At 39.3% G+C, this 16,153-nt stretch overlaps 1 protein-coding gene across 1 annotated transcript; it reads right to left on the bottom strand.

Annotated features, from left to right (window-relative positions):
- Positions 1–2,165: 2,165 nt before the first annotated feature.
- snx27a (sorting nexin 27a) lies at positions 2,166–15,010 on the bottom strand. The gene is made up of 13 exons (XM_008422488.2): positions 14,540–15,010; positions 9,882–10,107; positions 9,153–9,345; positions 8,811–8,875; positions 8,115–8,219; positions 7,925–8,003; positions 7,127–7,290; positions 5,553–5,642; positions 4,503–4,652; positions 4,174–4,302; positions 3,518–3,577; positions 3,290–3,338; positions 2,166–2,255 (listed from the first exon to the last, which is right to left on the bottom strand). Exons 1-13 carry the CDS (start codon positions 14,842–14,844, stop codon positions 2,185–2,187), a joined length of 1,686 nt encoding a protein of 561 aa, XP_008420710.1. The 5' UTR covers positions 14,845–15,010; the 3' UTR covers positions 2,166–2,184.
- Between the last annotated feature and the right edge of the window lie 1,143 nt (positions 15,011–16,153).

Genomic DNA, 16,153 nt, shown 5'->3' on the forward strand with positions numbered 1-16,153 from the left:
TAAATTAAAAGATGCRTCTTAAAACCAAATCTGGAACAATTTTGGGCTTAACTTTATTAAGCCATTTTATTTTCTAACATAGATTTTTGCCTAATTTTATAGTTTTGAAATTTATCCTGGTACTACCACGGCTTACCTTGTGTTGCCTTTTWATTTTGAAATGTTTAGTTTTATATTATTACACATTTTCTGGACTTTTCTGTGTTTCTTCTACAAGTGCCGTCTGTCTTCTGTACTGCACACATATTTATTAAACATATTACCTTTTATACTCCCCTTTTTTTAAACTCTGTACTGTCAGGATCTGGCCGTGTTTTATTTGCTTTTGTTGAACATTAACCTTCTTCATTACTTTTATCTTTATTCATAAAGCTAAATGACAAAAAGTCAAAGCCTAATTTTAAAACAGTTTTATGCACATAAATTAAAACCACCTACATTATGTATTTGCAGATTAGTAAAGAAAGAGTGTAGTAACCTCTGTTAGAGCAGAGCTGTGTGATTCTTTGCTCYGTACAGCTGAAGAAAACTTTTACATCACCAAAAGGTATTTACTGGTAGATTTGGGAAATTTCATCTGCTCTGAAACTTTAACGCAGACACCGCTAACCGGCCCATGCCTCGTTGAGACAAACCTCTAACCCTCAGTGGGACAAACAAAACTACAAACCCRAAGTCAAGACGCTGACGCGCTCCGTCTCCTGGCAACGCAGAAAAACATAAACAAACCACCACGTTCGTCAGAAAGTCACAAAGGCTTCTGTCAAATGTAAAATGTTATCAAGTTGCATTTGCACACATCAAACACTGTATCCATGTATGTGCAGAAGGAGGAATCACTCTGAATGCGGATGGCAGTCACACACCTTCATGCACAACTGCTTTCACACACACACACACACACACACACACACACACGCGCACACGCACACACACACACACACGCATCTTTTCCTCCTGACTTGCTTAATGGACAAACTGCAGGAGACTGATACTTTCGGGTGGCTTACAGACCCGGAGGGAATCACACTGAGAACATTTCCATTCCAGCTCTCCCCCCATCTTAGCTGCTGCTGCTCCCTGGTGGCCGCCCAACAAACTGCAGCTCGGGGCACACGACCTCGTGAATCCGTTTATATTCACAACCTGACATTGCATAAAGTGAGACATTTCAAAAACATTAAAGCTTTGGCTCAACGCATTTTGTTCAGGAGCTGAGAATGTCAACACCACCTCTTCACAACCACCCAGCTCTGTCAGTTTGCCATTAAAAAAAAAAAAAATCACTTGGAATGAGGATAAATATCCATATGTTGAGATTAATGGCCGAGCGCCAACAGAAGTCACTCTCTGCTGTATTARGCTGGAGGACGAGGTGAAAGATGGAGATTAGTTTGAGCTCCCTGCCAGCAGCTCAGTTAGCGTTTCATTATGTCAGATCAAAACAAACAAAAAAAAAACTAACTTTACTTGGTCTTATATTAATCTATATTTTCTTAACAGAGGCATGATTGTTAACATACAAATAATTACGAACACATYCATTTTCATTGTTACATTTGTGCTGGCCATATTCTCCGACAAAGACAGGACTCCAGAAACGGAAGAAAAATAAAAAACAAAAAAAAAATTCTGTTAATGTCCGGCACCAGTGTAAGTGTAGAGCTGGATTTTGCTTGTGTTTATCACTGACTTATAGAAGTAGAACCCATTGTCTGCTGCACCTCTCCTCTTCGTGTCTCAGCTCGATTTACCATTCGAGACCCAGCAGCAGAACATCTGGACCCGACAGTCGTCCCAGAAACTAGCTCTTTCACCGAGGAGCTCCCGTCGCGAGGGTGTGCGACCGGAACGCCGCTTACGCGCCTCGACCCGTCCAGTGGTGAGACGTTTCTAGTGTTGAGCCAAACATCACAGGGTAGATGCATGGAGGAGAAAACAACAGACACACGTTGGAGATCTAGTAAATTACACGAAAGCTGGTTGATGCTGCTTCTCCTTCGATTCTCTTCTCACTCTGCCCCATCCTTGGATTTATTTTGGGAGTGACTTTTTTTTTCCTTCCTCCGCCTCAGACTCTCACTTCTTCCGTTTGTCAATGGTCGCTCTCTGTAGGTGGCTGTGATGATGCGAGTGGATCAGTTCTAGTTTGAGTGAAGAATACCTTTTTTTTTTTTTTTTTTTTTAGGACGTTGCGATTTCCCCCCCTAGGTGGCGCCATCCCTTCTGTTGCGTCTCCAGAGGAGGCAGGTACTCTGGAAGGCAACAAGTCTGAGTGACCGTCTTATTTTGAAAGCCATGCTGCAAGAACACAACTAGGGCTCAAACGATCAATCGGATTAATCACGATTAATCGTCAACTAAATCATTAATCGATTAATCGTTAACTGGTGTATGCAGACTTACAAAAAGACCATCTACTGAAAGAACAAACTCAAAGCAGTAATTAAAACCATATAAAAAAGATATACATTTTGCATTTAAGATGAGAAAAATACAACGAAAACATTTTTAAGTTAATATGATCTACCCAGAACTCCTCAAGTGGCACAGCAGTAGCTTAAAAAATCTCTTATTAAGCAACTTTTGCAATCCAGTTATTAATCGATTAATCCATAAAATAATCAACTGCTCAGTTCTGCACTGTATTGATATAAATTCGAGCAGAAAGCATTGAGCTCATCACATGATGATGATGATAGAAGTACATTTTAGCTGCAGATGCTACAAATGATCAAATGTTCTCTAAAGGAATGCCGTTATTGCGTTTTAAGCAATAAAACATTTTGCTTATTGAATTATTTGTTTATTTGCATCTTTCAATGCACTTCTAATATTGTATTGTTTATACAGTAGACTTTATGCACAAGCAGTAAACGCAAGAGAAAGCAGATCATGCAGGAGTTGATCAGCTGTCACATAAAATCCCAATAAAACTCCCTGGAGTCTGTGGCTAAAGCATAAAGAAGCTTTTGCAAGGTCCTCTGAGGGGTATAAATGTAAAAGTGCACATTCTAAGAAAGATTCATTTGCCAAATTTCAATCAGTACAATTTCATTTTCAATAAATAAAGAATTACTGGTTGTAATTCTCCCCTTTCCCCCTGACATTTTAGGTTTGATTCGATACGATGTTGCATAATTCATGTTCCCAGATGGCTGCCATCGATCAAAGCGGCTCTCAGACTGCATATTCCTGTGCGATAACAACCTGACCTCTTGACCTGCAGCAGTGCTTTTAACAAACTAAAGACTTTAATCTAATGAACTTTACTTCCAGAACTGCTCACCATTGTTGCTGCAGTTTTTGTTGTCTTTATCGGATTCCTCTTCCTCCACCTGAAAGAGATGAAAACAACACATACACACACGGGAATCAAAAGCTGACATTTTAAACACAAATCCAAGGGAAAACATGCAAGACTGCAGAGAAGAATGAAAGAACATGCTAAGTTTAGACATACAAAGCTGGCACGAGGTCGCATATTTCCCAACAGAGGAAAGGAGGAGTCCCTTACCTGCTTCCTCCACTTCAGCTCACAAAAGACACGCTCGAAGCATTCATGCATGTAGTTGAACTGAGGAGAGAAAAGAAGGGAAGCCTGTTAACGACACTTTCCATTTGCTTATTAATACATATGAGGCAAAAGGTGCCATTATTACATTGTACATTAAAGATAGCCAAACTTTACCATCAAACACTTCAGAAAAATACTTAATTCTGCACTTTTTAGTGATTGATAGAGCTGCATTTATGCATTTGTTGTGCTTTTTTTAAATTACGTTCTCGTTCTAGATATCGAGGAATGGAAATTAATCAGAAAAACACTTTATTTCTTCATTATGTTTGTGGTCTTGAAGCAGATGCCCAATAATATTAGGTAAAAAAAAGGAGGAAATTTTGATGTTACTGACTGGAGGTGAAAATATTGATGGTAACTGATCAATATTTTCCTCCTCTATTCTTGTTTCTCTTTCATTATTACAAATCTTTCCACATTAATGACAGTGAAATCTCAATCATATCATCGATGTAAAACTGCTATTTTTATCATAAGATATCAAACCTGATATTTATTCATCACCTCCGACAGTGAGCATCTCGAGATTTATCACATTTGTAGCAAACAAATAAATGACACAAAGCCAGAGACGACGTGAAACCAAAACGTACGTATGGAGTAAAAATCTTAACCCAGCGCGGTTTCTTCTCTCCTCTGGCGTACTCGAAGCAGAAAGCCATGCCCTCCTCATCAGTGTCCCAGCGCTGCATCTCTGCCCACTCGAAAGCTATTACCTGGTTCTGAGGAAGACACAGACGACTCAAATGAAAAACAAACATCCATCGGAACGCTGGAGAGAATATCTACGTTGAAAATCCAGGTTCGAATAAGTCGAAGCCGAACTCCCGACGCAAACGGGAAAAGCGCTAAAATTTAAAAGTAAGGATATGAACGCAAAGTCCGCTCTGCTGCTCTGCGTTCAAACTAGCGCGGCGGTCACCTCCAGCGTGCCGTCCTCGGTGCACGCGTGCAGCTTGAAGTGATGGACGCTGATGGCGGTGATGACGTGGCCCTTCCTCCTGGAGTCACAGGAGCAGTGGGGGAAGGCCACCTCGTTGTAGCCCTCGCATGTCCGCAGCAGGCTCAGGTACTGAGGAGCATCACAGCAAACAGCAGGTCAATATTATCCCAACCAGCTTAATCCAATGTGATTAAAACAAGCAAAAGGTCAAGCAGAAATAAAAGGAGGAAGTCAGAATATAGGCTACAAAAACACAACAAACGCGACATTAAAATGTGCATAAAAGCAACGTATCAGAGTGTGAATGTGAGGGGAACATCTACAGCAGTCGGATGTTTTTAGACTTTTATAGGTAGGGAGATATATAATTTCCTCCTACTTCCACCTCTTTGGTCTGTCACAGAAACTCCTGACAAAATACACAGGAACTCGCTACTGTAAAAGGGAAGTGCTTTTCACAAGGCACTGTAGTTTGATTTGACACAAACAGCGACTTCAGCACTTCAAAAAACACAAACAAAATCTTAGAGAGTATTTTGGTCTAGTTTCCAGTGGAAACATCTTAGAACACTTAAAATAAGACAAAACTACTGAAAAGCTATTTTTCAGACATTTTCAGAACAAGACATTTTAACTTATGGAAAAAATGTCTTGTTCCACTGGCAGATTATTTCACTTATAACTAGTATTTTTTTAAATCAATAACAATGATTTATTGGCTTAAACAAGCTCATATACATTGCTGAAAAGTTACTTGTATGTTAGTTTTGTCTTGTTTCATATGCACCAAGATATTTGCATTAGCAACTCGACCAAAGCTAGACCAAAAAATTTCGTTTTTTTGCAGTGAGTTAACGGTTCAAACAAATCTATGTGAGCTCGGTGGTTTTAGGTCTGAGGGAACCATTGAGGGTTGCTTTCGAAACTGTGAAAAGACTTCTGACTCCGTCTGTCCGTGTTGGGAGTGATCTGCCGAGAAATCTCCCCCCAGTCCCTCCCAGTAAACAAAGACTGGCTTGTGGTACTGACTGTGGCCATCTTGCGCTGCTCTGCCAGTTTCTGCAGCTGGTAGGATTTGTCCTCCGTTTTTATGAATCCCTTCTTCACATCGTCCAGTGCCTAACCGGACAGAGAGCGCCGATGAAGGGGGCAGGGGGAAGAGAGGCAGAAAGAGATGGAGGGAAAATTATTACATGTTCAAGAGGCAAAAACACTCAGTGTGACTGTCCAGTAGCTGTTCTTTATATTTCTCTGCAGTCTAAACATGGGTCAGTTTGATGAAGAGTAAATAAAAATATCAGGATTTCTTATGATTAGATTCTCACAGGCATTTAGAATAAAGACAAATAATACTCTATGATCAAAAATGTGGATAATTGTTTGCATTTCGTGAAAACACAAAGTTCAGTTTCTCATTTCATTGTACCGGAACAAATCCTGCTGAAAAATGAAGTTAGCGTCTCCATTCAACTTGTCAGTGTACAGAAGTATGAAGTGCTCTTAAAGTTTCCTGTTAGGTGGCTCCAGATTTGATAAAACACAGCGAACCAACAGCTGACATGGCTCTCCAAACCCTCGCTGACTTCACATGTGGAAACACCTGTTCCTCCAGATTCTTGATTTCAAAATGAAATGCAAACTTCCTTTTCATCTGAAGAGACACCCTGAGACCACTGAGGAGTTATACCCGTTTCTTTTTCTCTCACATTTCTTCTGTCCACTAAACTTTCATGCCTGGATGTTAATAGCATCTTCTGTGGGAAACTTTCTGATGGACAGCTGTCAAATTATCACAGCTGTGCATGATGATTTAGGCCACAGTGTCACTTTCTTGTATTAAAAATGATTTTTTTATTGGTTTTATGTGATTTTCAAATTCTATAAGAATTCACTATAATAAAATCTCAGTAGCTTTTTTTTGCACCTGTATAACAAGGAGATATTATCTGTTGAGTTTGATGGTGGAAATATTTCCTAACTACTAAATTTAGTCTATTTTAAGAGAGGGTTAAACATATAACGTCTCTGGTGTTATAATAATAATAATAATTTTAAAAAAGCCTTGAACCAATAGAAATTTTATGACAAAACATTTTAACAGACCTCTTAAAACCTCTGAATGCTTCAACACCAGGAAAGAGGCCAAGCTTATAGTAAAATGTATTAATATGACAAAAACCCACATCAGCACATGTTTAGCAGAGCTCTGCTCACAACTTTACCCAAAGTGACTGCATGATCTGAAAATGTTTGTTTTGGTGGCTCACTGCTAACCTTTAATGGGTCACTGCTGAACGGCACAGGCCTCAGGTGATGAACGACCTTAGCACTCAGCACACAGCTGTGCGCCTGTTGCTAATATGCAATGTAAACTCATGGTGTGCGTTTCAGGCTGCCATTTGCACTTAGATACAAACCACTGCGTTTATGATTTCTTATATAATTCGCCTAGTTATATTTCCTATGTTACTTTAACCGTGGTGACAAACTGTAAGCAAATGTGGCCTGACTTGAGTAGCCAGAGGTAAAAATACTGAGCTAATTTTCTAGTCAAAAGGAAGATCAATTTCAAACTAAAACAGGTTTCAGAGCTGTTAACACACCTGGTGGAAGCAGTAGTGCAGTGCCAGCGGGTTGTCTCTGAGCAGCTCTTCTTCTTGGACGCTGAACAGCCATTTGCGGAGCGCTAAGCACGTCCCAGGAACGGCGGATGTGTAGTTCTGCACATAGAGCTTGTGGGGGAACTCGTTCGGAGCGAGTTTCCTCACTGCAACCGAACCAGGAAGAAGGGAAAAGAATGCGCTTAAGTAAAAATAAATCACGGCAGAATTACCACAACACTTGCCCTCAGGTGACACCTCCACGTTTACAAGTCTGGCACTCGTGTAATGAACTGACTCGCGCTCTCACTAAAAGCAGGGAAATGGAGCACATCACCCCGGCTTTGCGCCGACTCCCTGCAGCTCAGAGAACAGACTTTAAAATACTTCTGTTAGTTTAGGAATCACCGAACGGCTCAGCATCACAACACATTAAAAATCTGTTGTTGTGTCCACTCTGCATCTCCAGAGCCAAACATAAAGAAGCAGAATTCACTTTTTATGCTCCTCTAATCTAGAATAAACTTCTAGAAAACTACAAAACAGCTGAAACACTAACTTCATTTAAGTCAAGCCTAAAAACTCTCCATTTCAGAGTCGTCTGTGATTAATAACTGGAACACTGATCAGTAGATTGGATGTTGATGCCATTTGACAAAATCTAACACTTACTGCTTGTTTCATAATATTACTTTATTACATTTTTATGATGTGAAGAACTTTGAACTGCCCTGCTGCTGAAATGCGCTACGTAAATAAACATGACATGATTCTGAGAAAGCTTCACAACAGATTTCTCACCAAAAGAATGGTTGATGACTTCAAAAAGAGCAAAGTAGCTTGCCATAATACTGTCCATTCCAACCTTCAGCACTAAAGCCTAAGAAAAAATAAAAAAAGAGCAATATGAACCCAGTTATTTCTGAGCAGACAGTTTCTAACACAACATTTGCTTGAATTGCTGCATCAGTGAAGCAGCAGCTGCTCTTACCTGGTACACCTGGTCCGTCGTGCTGTTTTTACGAACCCGCACAGAGATGGTGGTTTTGTCGGGCAGCGCTATCCGCAGCTCCACGTCTGTGACTCCGTTGTAGTTCTGCACGCAGAAAACACAAACAGTGTTGAGTGCAGAGCTGAATTTGTTACAGCTAAAGTTTGTGTGTTAGCATACAGCAGTGTCATGCTTTTTAGTTTAGCGGCTCGCGGGTTGCTGCCAAAATTTTTAGATTTTCGCTACAGTTTTGATAACACTCTGGATATTTTAGAACAAAATATTTACATTGAAAGTGCTCCAAGACAGTTTTTATTATCTACAGTACATGTTCCACAAATTCTGGAATAATTTCCAGGCATCTCATCATATAGTCAGTGTTTTGTTTATTAGGAGTTAATCCAAGCTGCATAATAGATATTCTATACTCTGTCTAACTAATTCCTTTTAGATATCATCAAGTTGCAAATCTGTCCAATGCATTCCTCAAAAAATATTACAGAACGCACTCAAAGTCAATAAAATGTAAGTACATTTCTTTACATTTTTTTCACTGTCAGGGTAAAAATATTAAAAAAAAAAAAAAAAAGGGGGAATGGACGTAAAATAAAAAAAAAGTGAAAATAAATCCTCTAACATAAACAGAAGATAGAATACAGATAATTTAAGAATAACACCAGTAAATATGATGCGCACCTCGTCTGATTCAGAGAGAAACTCCTGCATGATGTCACTCTCCCCTATCACCCGCACAGAACACACTGGAGACGGAAACAGAGAGAAAATGATCAGAGAAAAGCAAATAACTCCGGAGCCGTTAAATATTAACTATACACGGTGTTTTAAATCTCCACAAGGAGGATTTTTCATCCAAATTACATAAGATCCACACATTAACTGCAGTCTTAGCTCCACTTGATCAAGAGATTGAAAAGCCAACACGCACGCACGCACACGCACGCACGCACGCACCCACGCACACGCACACACACACACTGAAAACAAATGAAACATTCTGTCGGCTTCGTGCGTGTCCACCTCGCTCCAGGTACTCCTCCAGGCCTCTGCGCCGAGCGTCCAGCTGCTGTTCGGACAAGGAGAAGGGCCATTTCCCAGGAAGCTTTGGGAAGTTGAAGTTTGAGAATTCCCTCTTCAGGTTTTGGTGCAGGATGGCAAACTCTCTGTAGCGCTTTGAGCACAGCTGTCTGCCTGACATGTACACGTTGTACACCTGACATTGAAACACATGCAAACTAGCGTTAGGGAAAACATTCAGCGGGTATCTGTTTCCTGAAGTAACTGTTCCTTTTTTTTTTGGTACGCTTTCAGAGCTGAAATGATTATTAATTGTGACTAATCGATTATTGAAACAAACAACTAACATATAGACTCAAAAAAAGACAATTTGCTGAAAGAAAAAAAAAAAACATATTCAGAGCAGTAATTAAGCCAAAACTCTACAAAATATAAATACATTTAGCTTTTAAGATAAAACACTTTTGTCTGTCAATATATTTTGCCCAAAGCTCCTGAGGTGGCATTTCTTTTATATTCACCCAGTTCAAATTCATTAAAGAAATGCTACGTTATTGCATTTTGTTTATTTCTATCTTTTAATGTATTTCTAACATTGTATAGAAAATGCTAAAGTGGTTTAATGAAAAATCTGTATAATAATTGACAGATTAATTGATTACTAAAATAATTTAGGTGTAGCGTTATACGTTTTATGCAACACAAGTGAGAAAATGGGTCAGATCTACTCACCACAAACCTCTCCGAGTGCTGCTCCACATGTTTGTACGTGGGGATGGAAATGGGCACCGCCTGCTTGTCGCTGTAGTCGTAGTTCGGCTGGACGTCCTCCCCTCCTTCTAATCCATCAGCTTCCTGAGGCGGAACGGACAGAACGGCCAGAACCAGCTCCTTCTCCGCTGCACGGATCAGGTCGACCACTTGCTTATGGGTCGCTCCTTCCACGTTCACCCCATTCCTGAGTCAAGAAAAAGACGAGTGAAAATCGGAGGAGAAAACTTCCATTTCAGTCGTTATGACAGCTGTCTGTTCTCATGCACTTAAGAGGAATCATGAGTTTATTTCATGTGACCTGAAGCCAGAATGCAGGAGAAAAAAAAGATGCAACAAAATAAGATCACATGCTACACCAGATAATCTCTGCATTGGTGAAATCCTGCATCCATGAATATATTGAAGATCCCACTCAAGCCTATTTTTGGCAGGAAAAAAAAAACCAACACTTGTAATAAATATGCATGGACCCAATGCTTCCTGGGCATTATATGGTTACAGTGTGGTGTAATAACAGCACATTGTCCTTCACAGAGATGGGAGTAAGCCAGGTCAGCTCCATTGTTTTCCTTTCCTTTCCTTTCACCTCCCTCTTCTCGGCTTTGATGAGACCAGATGGTGACGGCATCAGGTGTCTCTGTTGCCCGTCCACCGAGAACCAGCAGGAATAAAAAAACAACAAAAAAACAAAAAGCAAAGACATGTGCACAAATCTATCACAACAGTTAATGTGTAATATATATATATATATATATATATATATAAAACCATGTAGGACAGATATTCTAAGAATATCAATGGGAGGGAAAACACAGTCATATTAACTTATTAAGTAATGGTTGACCAATGAAACGGTCAACCAATAACCACAACTGATAGCCAACCACTGCTGGTCAGTTATCATCATGACGTAGGGTTTCGTTCAGCATCTGACAGATTAACACAAACCTGGTCTCTTACTACAGTGTCTAAAATAACAGACTAATTTCTGAGTCAAACTATAGGTATACAGGCAGAAAACTAAGATCAATTTGTAATATTTCTTCTATTGTGATCATTTCTAAAAGGAGACATAGCCGCTGGATTATAGAAAAAAGTACATTTATTTGGAAAAACCTAATGTGACTACCCATTAAGTTTCAAAACATACTGCTAAAGACAATAATTGCCTTGTTTTTTTTTGGTAAATTGCATTATTACTTCATCATTTTAGCTGAAGTTGAAACACAACCTCCATCTGCAAGAACCCGATTCTTTGAGTAGTAAGGATTTATGAACTCACAGCTGAATCAGTCCACTTACTGATTTACACACTGATGAATAAATAAACAAAACAAACAAATAAATAAAATTATACAAGCCGTATTGACCAAATTGATGAACACAGTGGGTCAGGAAATAAAGCCCAGCAATGGAAATAAAGTGTTTTATTTTTGGAGCAATGTTTTGTTCCTGTAAAACTATAATTAGATGCAATAACAGGGTTCAGGCCAAAAACCCCTGATAAATTATTCATGCCTTTTGTCCACACACGCTCATCGTTGCAGTTAAAACAGGCACATTTTCAGTCCATGTAAACCCCTTCTTGTACTGCATTGTTATACTTGTTTGAATTGTTTTTCAATTCAAGAAAATATAGAAATAAAAACGGCAATAACTGAACAAGTGATTGTCCTAAATGGTCAAGAGTTTAATAGAAAATGTGTACAGTCAGTCACTGCTGATTACTAAGATCTTTAAATAGCATGCAGATGCAGCATGGCTATTCTTACTTCAACAAAAACAGAAGAAAAGCAAGGTCACCTTCATGCAGAAGAAATGGCATAACGCTTCCTAAAGTTTGCTTTTTCCTTGGTTGTCAACAGTGATGACGTTGTCATACCTAATCAGATGATCCTTGTCCGATTTTCAAAATGGTCAAACCAGTTTATAGGACACATGATAAGTATTGGTCCTGCCATGTGACCTGAGACATTCAGAGACTAAAACGACAGGAAAAACTGAGAGGTCGTGTTGACAAAAACACATTCTGGTGTCTCAGCAAGTTGAAGCAGGCCAGGGTTCCTTGTTTTCTGTTTCTGTTCTTCCTTTTGTCCCCGTTTAGTCTGATCAGGTTCATTACAGCACAGGCGACTTTTCTCTGCTCCTGTTGCTGATTTTAAAGCTAACATGGGGGCAACTAGGGAAATTAAAAAGCTGCTAGCAGGTAAGATATAAAAATTTCACACATTCCAAGGGTCCGGGGTTACAGCCCTGGGGGAAGACTGTGGAATTTGACAACATTGTGAGTCTTGTCAACAAATAAGCATGGATTAGTGACTAGTGTAGTTTCAAAACCACTACAATTTTAAGTTATTCCCAATTTTACTGTGATTTTACTTAAATATCAGAGAAAGTGCAGAGTGATGGAGTTTTACCCGTCTGTCGTTCAGCAGGTCAAAAGAAGCCAGATACACTTTTAACACACAATAAACACATATTCAGCTGTTTGAGATTATTTCCAACTTTGACAGTCATTTACGGAAACTGAAGGAGCTCCATCAATTATGTTTTGGTGCAGTTAGCAAGCTAAGAGCAACATGTATGCTAAGGTGTAAGTTGCACTTTCAACATAGGAAAACCAATAGTTCAGCTTGTTAGGGGAGATGCTAAATTTGCTTGAAGTCAGGTGTAATAATCACAAAATAATTTGAGAAAGAGTTTATGTCTTATCGAAAACAAAAAAAAAACAATTTTATTTCAACTGTAACAATAAGTTTTACTGTCGTAGTAGCAGTAGGACGTACTGTTACTTTATGGTATTACATAAAAGCAATTAGATAGGAATTTTATTTGCATTTTTCATGGTTTTGAATAGGGCTGGACAACATGGCTGAAAAACATACCACGTTGTAAGTATTTCCCCATCAATCAATGTCAACAATTGTTGATTAGTTTGTCGTTTTAAAGATTTAAAATACTGCCTAACTAGTGGTGTGACATTTGCTCTTATCAACAGTTATCACTCCCCTCTGTTGTTTATTTTTGCGCAGCTATGAGGCACGGTGGCAAAACCTGAAACTGCTGATGCACAAGTTGCTCAACTGGTTGTTGCTAGGTAACCAACGAGCAAGTGAGTGAGTGAGTGAGTGAGTGAGTGAGTTAGTTAGTTAGTTGAAGCCACCTACCTTGCTAATCTTGCTGTGAGGTTAAGCAGCTAATGCCATTCCTCTGCCTACATCTCCCAGGATGCTGTGTGGTTTAATTAATCAAAATGTTGTAAATAACATTGCATCCAGCCCGAAGATTTGTATTTTTTATTTTTCTATGTAATACTTTATGGTGCAAATCATTGTATGCATTTTTATTCCTCTATTTTCAAAAAATGCTACAGTTCATTGTAAAAAAAATTAAATAAAATCAAATAAGAGTCAGTTACTTTTTTGACAAAACTTTGTTTAGAATGACTGAAATAGAGCTGCATGTTGACACAGTGGTTAGAACTGTTGCCTTGACGCAATAAGGTCCTGGAGTCTTTTTGCACAGAATTTGCATGTTCTCCCTGTGCATGACTGGGTTCTCTCTGGGTACTCTGGTTTCCTCCCAAAGTGCGAAACTATGACTGTTAGAGTTAATTGAATACACTTAAATTACTCTTAGATTTGAGTGTATGTGTCCCTGTTTTCTTATGATGGACTAGCGACCTGTCCAGGGTGCACTCTGGGCCCCAAGAGACAATATTTTAAATCATCAAGAGAAATAAATAAGATCCAGCTATTGATGTAAAAACTATGGTTGGGTTCAAAATGGTTTATTCCCCAGGATTTAGATTTATAATTTAATTTAACATACAAGGAGGACTTCCAACCTCAAAGACTAGAACCTCATTGCAAAAAGTGAATAGTGAAAAACACCTATGGAAACATGCAGGATGCTTGCAGAAAATGATAAGAGACGTTTGATTACTGTACTGCCAAGGCATTGTACATTAAAACATAAATCAAAACAAAAACAAACTCATTTATTTAAACCACTTGAGTGATTTATTATCCATCGGCATTTGCTCTCAGAAATAAACCTCTAGAATAAACTAGAATAACTTTTAACCCTAAATCCCAAAAAGTGAAAACTGAAAGTAACAGGTAAAACATCATCTGTCTGAATATGTAAACAACACTGATGTTGAAGGCTTCCCCTAAAGCCAGCTAGCTCTAAACCACAATGTTGAGGAACAACACTGCCGTCCAAACACTATCATGCAAGTTAATACTGAGTCAACATGGTTGTTGTTTTAATAAAACCCTTTGTAAGGCGCTGGAACATCCATTGCACAAGCGGTTTAGCTAAAAACAGAAGCTACCAGGCTTGCTAGTTAGCGCCAGCTAATCGACATGCACAGCCTGTTGTCCAACTTATGTAAGCTGGTTAGCTTTCTGTTTAACTCCTTAGCTAGGTCATTCGAGCTCCTTCACTAAATGCCAAATGCCAATGTTATATATATATTTCACCGGTCTTGTAACATGGCTAAAAGTATAAACGAACACTAATGAGTCACATACTTCAAATTGCATCCAAATGGGCTAAAGCTGAGGAGCTAGCCTCAGTAGCTTTTACTGGAAGGATTGACGCTGACTTACACTTCAAGGATCCTGTCACCCTTCGCTATCCCCGCTCGGTCTGCTGCACCTCCGGGTAGAACAGCGCTGACGTGCTGAAGAGGAGCGTACAGTTCCCCGTTGATGCTCCGAAGCTGCCCTCCTTCGCTGACCTGACCGCGAACATTGAAACCGTAGCCAGACTCCGACTTGACGATCCGCACTATCCGAGGACCAGACGTTACCGTTGCTGCGTTCTGGCCCGCGGACGAACCGACGACTGGACCGTTGTAGCGGGACGCCGTGGGGTGAGCCGGCCGAATTTCATCGCCTCCGACATCCGCCATCTTCTTCTTTTTCGGGCTCTTAAATCCCCCTCCCCTCTTTTTTTTGCAGTCGGTGATTTCCAGCAAATTCAAAACAACACTTGAGCTCTGTCCCTTCTGTTACGTTAGCTCCAAACAGACCGACTCTGTTGGCGAGGACACGCCCCTCGGTGACGGCACGACTCACAGCAACATCACGTGACCAACCGGAAGCGTCAGTATGTCGCGTTCTTCTCTCCTGTGCTGGCAGGAGGATTTGAGATATGAAGAAAATGTGCGATAAAGCTGCATTAAAAACATTTAATGTTAAATCAAAGCAACAGTTCTTACACACAAGTCATTGAGCTGACGTCATAAAATAATAATGTACAGGCCACACGATTATGGAGGGCCTAAAGCGCTGCCATCCTAAAGATAAATGAATCATTAAATAAGCATTTTTAATAAACAAGCAAAAAAAAAAAAAAAGTAAGTATGTGAAAACAACTCATTAACAAGTTTCTGCACTTATAAATAATTTAAACTGTAACTTTTGCTTCATTTGGGCAAATGGAAAGAACATACACATAATATATAACATTAAAGTTGTTTTTATTCTAATTTTAGTTTCTTCAATTTAGAGCTAACCTATCAGGAAATACAAGTTAATGCACTAGCCCTAAATATTTCAAGAAAACCAATTTCAGAGTAATTGAAATCATATCACTGTCACTGGGATAAAATAATAAAAATAGAGCTGATTAAATTAGTTCAACTACTAAATGTGCTAAGCTAATAAGACATATTTTGTTCCTTATGAGGTAAATGTGTCTTTTTTTTATCACAGCAAGCACATGCACAAAAAGGCATTACAATGGCTTCTTAAAGGCAAGTAAGAACATTCAGGTAGATTACTTAACCTGTGTTTCATCCTCTGGAGAAATATTTAAACCGTGAAGCTTCTTAGACGTAGCCTCTAATAAGTCTTGCATTTATAATGTATATAATGATTTCTTTTTCTGTAAAACCAACATTAGAAAAAAAAAGTAAAGTAAATCCTCAATTTAAAGCAGGCTTTCTTAATAGACATTTTAAAGTAGAATTACAGAATCCCAGATAATTAGGATTGTTTCGAGTAGCTAAAACAGTTTCCAAACTGTTATAAATGCTGCTTTGAAGCAAAAAGGCCTGGTTTTGAATCGGAACCTGGGCTCTTTCTGCATGCTTGCATGTTCTCCCCTTGCATGCGTGCAGCTTCCTCCCACCTTGCATTTGAGAAAAACCTCAAGTTTTTCTGCACACAGGTGGGACAAATACCCCTGCAGTTCTCACACCACCAAATCACCAGATA

Source organism: Poecilia reticulata, linkage group LG11 (assembly GCF_000633615.1).
Source record: "Poecilia reticulata strain Guanapo linkage group LG11, Guppy_female_1.0+MT, whole genome shotgun sequence".
Classification (NCBI taxonomy): Eukaryota; Metazoa; Chordata; class Actinopteri; order Cyprinodontiformes; family Poeciliidae; genus Poecilia; species Poecilia reticulata.

Bases quoted from the DNA above. Each gene is read 5' to 3' on its own strand.
- snx27a (XM_008422488.2), bottom strand. From the start codon at position 14,844: ATGGCGGATGTCGGAGGCGATGAAATTCGGCCGGCTCACCCCACGGCG. The intron at 8,876-9,152 runs GTGGACACGCAC...TTCCGTCTCCAG, and splicing joins GGAGGAGTACCTGGAGCGAG to TGTGTTCTGTGCGGGTGATA. The intron at 3,578-4,173 runs GTACGTTTTGGT...TTCTCTCCTCAG, and splicing joins TTAAGATTTTTACTCCATAC to TTCAACTACATGCATGAATG.